The 6,000-nt window shown below is 44.8% G+C and overlaps 1 protein-coding gene across 4 annotated transcripts in view; it reads left to right on the forward strand.

Annotated features, from left to right (window-relative positions):
- The window catches only part of TAF5L (TATA-box binding protein associated factor 5 like), a 32,584-nt gene extending 28,267 nt beyond the window's left edge, over positions 1–4,317 (forward strand). For all 4 annotated transcript variants that reach the window (XM_024237093.3, XM_054561789.2, XM_024237109.3 and 1 more), the window contains one exon: positions 2,326–4,317. In XM_024237093.3, coding sequence (XP_024092861.1) covers positions 2,326–3,123 — 798 coding nt within the window. In that variant the 3' untranslated portion in view covers positions 3,124–4,317. The remainder of the gene's footprint in view (positions 1–2,325) is intronic.
- The last annotated feature ends 1,683 nt before the right edge of the window (positions 4,318–6,000 follow it).

The raw sequence follows: 6,000 nt of genomic DNA on the forward strand, positions 1-6,000 counted from the left end.
AGTCAGCTGGACACGTTTCCACCAGCCTGGGACAATCATCAAGATCCCTGGGGAGCGCCAGCTGTACTCCCAGCCCATGCTCCTAGCCCATGCACCTTCATCTCCAATTGTGATGCCTTCACCACTGAGGAGGTGAAGGCCACTTCCATAGCTTCTTGTTCCAAATGAAGACCACTTACACCTCAAAGGCAGTAACATGTCCTTTAATTCACAGTTAACTTTCACAGGATCTTTGTTTAATTCATCTGGTGTCATTTTTGTTCCCACAGTCTTTATATAAACTTTCTGGTGTAAAGGAGTGAGTCATTCTTGAAATTTTAAAGTGTTGTTGTAACTTCTTTGGAAAGGAAAATTACTAATATTCTTGGTAGCACTCAGTAGACCCTTAGGCTCTCAAATACTTAATGTATTTTTAATGTTGGGTGTTTGGAATAGCCATTGTGAATATTCATGGACATCAGTGTTTATTTTCTCTCAACTTTTTCTTAAATATGTACACATGGGAGGCATTCATTTTATTTTGAATTTAACCATTTTCAAGTAGAAAAAAAAAGGGTGCCCTTTTCTTATACAAGAACCTAAGGCTGCCACAATGAACCAACAAAGCTGACAGGTTCGGGGATCTTCATCATACTCTTTTCTTCTGGTGTTCAATTAAAACCCATTTTAATTGATGAATTCTGGGACAGAAGAGACAGCTGTAGTTTTGAGGAGTTTGTGTGGGAATAAAGGGAAATGAATTTTGAAAACAGATGGTATACTTGTGGGGAGAGGACCAGGAAAGGGGACTCTTTGAGTACCATTAGTTGCTGTCTTTTCTGTCGTCACACACAGGAAATTATTTCGAAGAATCACAAGAATCGCTTGGCTTTGCTTAAAGCACTTCTGAATCCACACCTTGTTTTGTTAGTTTGGGGGAGATGTTTTTTGAGACCCTCCAGAAAGTCACTTTAAAAACTTCATTCTTATTTTGAAACACCAAGCAGTTTGTGGCTGGTCACTAGGCAGGGGGAGCTGTGATTTACTAGTAACTGTACCTTTCTAGCTTACTGTTAATTCTTAAACATCCAGGTTTTATTTTGGCTAAACTCCTCTGATAGTTCTGGGTTTTGTTTGTTTGTGTTTGTTTTTGTTTTGGGGTTTTTTTGGCATAGGGTCTTGCTCCGTCCCCCAGGCTGGAGTGCAGTGGTGCCATCACAGTTCACTGCAACCTCAACTTCCCAGGCTCAAGTGAGCCTCCTACCTTAGCCTCCCAAGTGTCTGGGACCACAGGCATGTGCCACCATGCCCAGCTAATTTTTTAAATTTTTTTGGTAAAGAGTCTCCCTATGTTGCCCAGGCTGGTCTCCCAACTCCTGAGCTGCAGCGATCCTCCTGCCTTGGCCTCCCAAACTGTTGGGATTACAGTGCGAGCCACCATGCCTGAACCAATAGTTGTGTGTTACTCTTGAAGTGAGGCCGGGTGTGGTGGCTCACGCCTGTAATTCCAGCACTTTGGGAGGCCAAGGCGGGTGGATCACCTGAGGTTGGGAGTTCAAGACCAGCCTGACCAACATGGAGAAACCCCATCTCTACTAAAAATACAAAATTAGCCAGGCGTGGTGGCACATGCCTGTAATCCCAGCTACTTGGGATGCTGAGGCAGGAGAATCGCTTGAACCCAGAAGGCGGAGGTTGTGGTGAGCCGAGATCACACCATTGCACTCCAGCCTGGGCAACAAGAGCGAAACTCCATCTGAAAAAAAAAAAAATCTTGAAGTGATACCACATCTGCCTTCATGTGTTGCTGCGTCCATCATTAACCCCCATCATGGGAGTAAGGAACATGTCAGGACTTGACAAAATATTGTTGTCAGTTAAATGGAGTAAAAACAGCAGTATGGCTTATAAAGCAGCTAAAACTGATGGATGAAGGCAATGCCCGTAGAATAGAACAATCTAAGAGCCTCACATAAATTCGAAAGTAAATATTTTCAGATGGCACGCATCAGAATTAACCATACACGCTATCCTCAATTGAAGGGTAAGGTCCACAGTCATTACTCTGTAATGGCCTTGCATTTCTGCATCTTTTAATCTGATACAGTCTGAGCTGCAAGGTGAATTTAAGGGGAGCAATTTGTAAGTCATAAGAGACTTTTATTCAGTTATGAGTTATCTTCCTGGGGTAGCGTTCAAGGGCAAGGCCACTGTCATTTGCTGGATAGATGCTATTTCCCAAGCAGTCTCAGTTCTCTACTTTTTTTTCTCCTGGACTTGTTTTCCTTGTCAGACCACTGAACATTTTTTTGTGTTTCTTTTCCCACCCCACCCCAATGTTCCCAGGATGATGAGGATGATAATGCAGGCACGGAGATGAAGATACTGCGGGGACACTGTGGACCAGTGTACAGCACGAGGTTCCTTGCGGACAGCTCAGGGTTGCTCTCTTGTTCTGAAGACATGTCCATCAGATACTGGGATCTGGGGAGTTTCACCAACACTGTGTTGTACCAAGGACATGCCTATCCTGTGTGGGATCTGGACATCAGTCCATATAGCCTGTACTTCGCCAGCGGGTCCCACGACCGCACCGCCAGGCTGTGGTCATTTGATCGGACGTACCCGCTGAGGATATATGCAGGGCACCTGGCAGATGTGGACTGTGTCAAATTCCACCCTAATTCAAACTACTTGGCCACGGGCTCAACCGACAAGACCGTTCGGCTGTGGAGCGCTCAGCAGGGGAACTCGGTGAGGCTTTTCACAGGCCACCGCGGCCCCGTGCTTTCTCTCGCCTTTTCTCCTAACGGTAAGTACTTGGCGTCTGCTGGCGAGGACCAGCGGTTGAAGCTGTGGGACTTGGCCTCTGGGACCCTTTATAAAGAGCTGAGAGGCCACACAGACAATATCACCAGCCTCACCTTCAGTCCAGACAGCGGCTTGATTGCCTCTGCCTCCATGGACAACTCGGTGCGCGTCTGGGACATCAGGAACACTTACTGCAGTGCACCTGCCGACGGCTCCTCCAGCGAGCTCGTGGGCGTGTACACCGGGCAAATGAGCAACGTCCTGAGCGTGCAGTTCATGGCCTGTAACCTTCTTCTGGTGACTGGAATTACACAAGAAAATCAGGAACATTAATTTTTTAACTTTGTTGGAACGGACTGGGGTAACAGTGGAAAGCCTCCAGTTGCAATCCTTCAGTGAGCTGAGATTGAATCATTGACTGTGAAAGAGCCCCCTCCTCCCCTCTCTCCTGGGCCCTCATTCCGGGCAGGTCCCCCTTCACTCAGCCCCCCAGTGTCGAAGTCCAAGGTTGGGGAGGGGAACAGAAGAGAGGCAATGATGAGTGATCAAGAATTAGGATGCCCTGGAGGTCACTCACAAGTCCTCATGGAGACCCTGCCGTGACCTCGCGCATGCGAGCACCTTCCTGTCTCTGTCTCATTTTCCCCATCTGACCGGGGCTGGGTTTGGTTAGAGGGCGGCTGTAGAGCACCCTCAGGAGAAGTGGCACCGCAGGGGTCACGCACAGTGCAGCCCCCTGGTGGGAGGGAAGTCCTTGTTGGCAGAGGGATGCGGGGTGGGAACAAGGAAAGGGGAGGGGATGATCCTGGCAAATAGTCTTTCCTTTTCCGTAATTACAGAGAACCAGGATTTTTTTTAATTATTGTTATTATAATTATAATTATTATTATTATTGAGATGAGGAAACCTAGCACTGGCAGAGGGCACCTTCTCTGCTTTTAATCTTTCAGGTTTGACTCCTGGCACTGGCTTTGATACTTGGAATTTTGAGGTTCAGGGAATTCAGAGAATTTGGTAGCACAGTGTATTGGGAGAAAGGGAAATTTCGGGTGACAGATTGGTCACCCTGGCTGACATGTTTCTGGAAGTGGGTGGGTGGGTTTGATTGAGAACATTTTGGGCTCCTGCAGTGATGGTGGGAAAGAAAAATTCTTTCCATAGCTGCACTTCTCTTAATAATTCTCTCCCCTCAAAAGAAAGATTATGATAAAGAATAATTTGGAGTAATAAGTAACAAGATAGAATTAGAAAAATGTGGAATTTCTGAATGACCATTCAGAGGTGTGGCTTTTTCCACGTCTTTTTCTCCTGCAATGAACTGCTCCCACATCCTGCACTGCAATACCAGTCTAATGAACACTTTGTGAAACGAATCGTAAGTATGTACGCACGCATATCAAACTATGCTCTGAGGATAAAGCAAGTTCTAATTTGTGGAAAAAGGATTAAATATTTCTGTTTTCTGAAAAGAGTTATTTTGTATTTTGTTTTCTATTAAAATGTATTTAGTTTCAAAAAAAAAAAAAAGTGTTGGCATCTCATTTCAACTCTGAGGACAGGCGGGTGAGTGTTCTGTCCTGGGATGGTGTGCCTCTCACCTCTCATCAGGGCAGTAACCCGTCGGTTACCTAGGCCACACTGTCCCCAACGAAGGTGCATTTTTATCCGTTCTTGAGTTCTGTTTAGCTTACTTTGAATCATGATTCCCTTAGTATTCACTTGGATTATTGATGGCATTTAATGCTGTTTGTACATCCAAGATTGATAGTTGCTGACTGGAGACCACATATATTTCACCATCTAGAGTCATTTGATGAGATCCTACTTCGCACTTCTTTCAAAGACCCCACTATAAAATCTCCAAGGGGCATAAGAACTGGGCTGTTTAATAAACTCAAACTATGTATCGAACAATTCCAGATAAAGGACTCGTTCAAAGTAAAGTGAACTTCAAAACATAATTTTCTCGGCCGAGTGTAGTGGCTCACACTTGTAATCCCAGCACTTTGGGAGGCCAAGGCAGGCAGATCACCCAAGGTCAGGAGTTTGAGACCAGCCTGGCCAACATGGCAAAACCTCGTCTCTACTAAAAATACAAAAATTAGCCGGGCATGGTGGCGGGCGCCTGTAATCCCAGCTACTCAGAAGGCTGAGGCAAGAAGAATCACTTGAACCTGGGAGGTGGAGGTTGCAGTGAGCCGAGATCAAATCACTGCACTCCAGCCTGGGAGACAGAGCGAGACTGTCTCAAAAAAAAGAAAAAAATAATAATTTTCTGACAAGGACACCAAGAATCATTAGGAAATTAAGTAGGAAGACTGGAATTCTATGCCAGTTTTTTTTTTTACTTGAACCTACAATGCTGATTAATCAGAAATGTTTCTTATTTATAAAATCCATATATTTGAGACACTGGAAGAAGGATCCTTTGGTAGTAGCCTGATGGCATCACCTTCCGTGTGTTCTGCACGTAAAGCCTAGAATTCAAATGTGTTCTGATCCGTAATAAGCAAACCCTTAGGTGAGATGCTGTGGTATATTACCAGAAACAACAAAATCTCTACGTTGGACAGAATTATTCTCTGAAGTGAAAGTACATCTCTGACAGGATGATTTGGAAAGGTTTTGTGTGTGTTTGTGGGTTAGTGCAGAGAGACTGCGCTCTTTTCTCCGAAGGGTAGGCGCGCAGGACATGCATCATTTTGTAGATGACATACTTAATGGCAGCAACGCTCTGTTACTCGTCCACATCTGATATGGAATAGTCACAGGTCTTGAATATGCTCCATAGATTCAGTATCCTTAGGTTCTAGCAGGAGGGTGTAGCCATGGAGATAGAAAAATATTTTTTAAAAACCTCCTAAAAAGAAATAAGGATATTTAATAAGCATGTACTTACCATTTAATAAGGTAGTACTTACCATGGGCCAGAAACTGCTCCAAGAGGTTTACGAAAATTAACTTATTTTATCTCAAAAACCCTCTGAGGGGAGTGTATTTTTAACCCCATTTCACAGATGAGGATTCCGAGGCGCTGAAGGATTAAGTCACTTGCCAAGGGTCACAGCTGGTCGTCGAGGAAGCCAGATTTTAACCTGGGCATTCTGGCTGCAGAGCTCCTGCTTTTATCCCTACTCTGTTGTCTCCTTTCATTCCTGCAGTACCAGGTAAAGATGGAACTGTGGTTAGGAGTAACTAAATGTTCCCAGC

This window comes from Pongo abelii, chromosome 1, assembly GCF_028885655.2.
Source record: "Pongo abelii isolate AG06213 chromosome 1, NHGRI_mPonAbe1-v2.0_pri, whole genome shotgun sequence".
Taxonomy (NCBI): Eukaryota; Metazoa; Chordata; class Mammalia; order Primates; family Hominidae; genus Pongo; species Pongo abelii.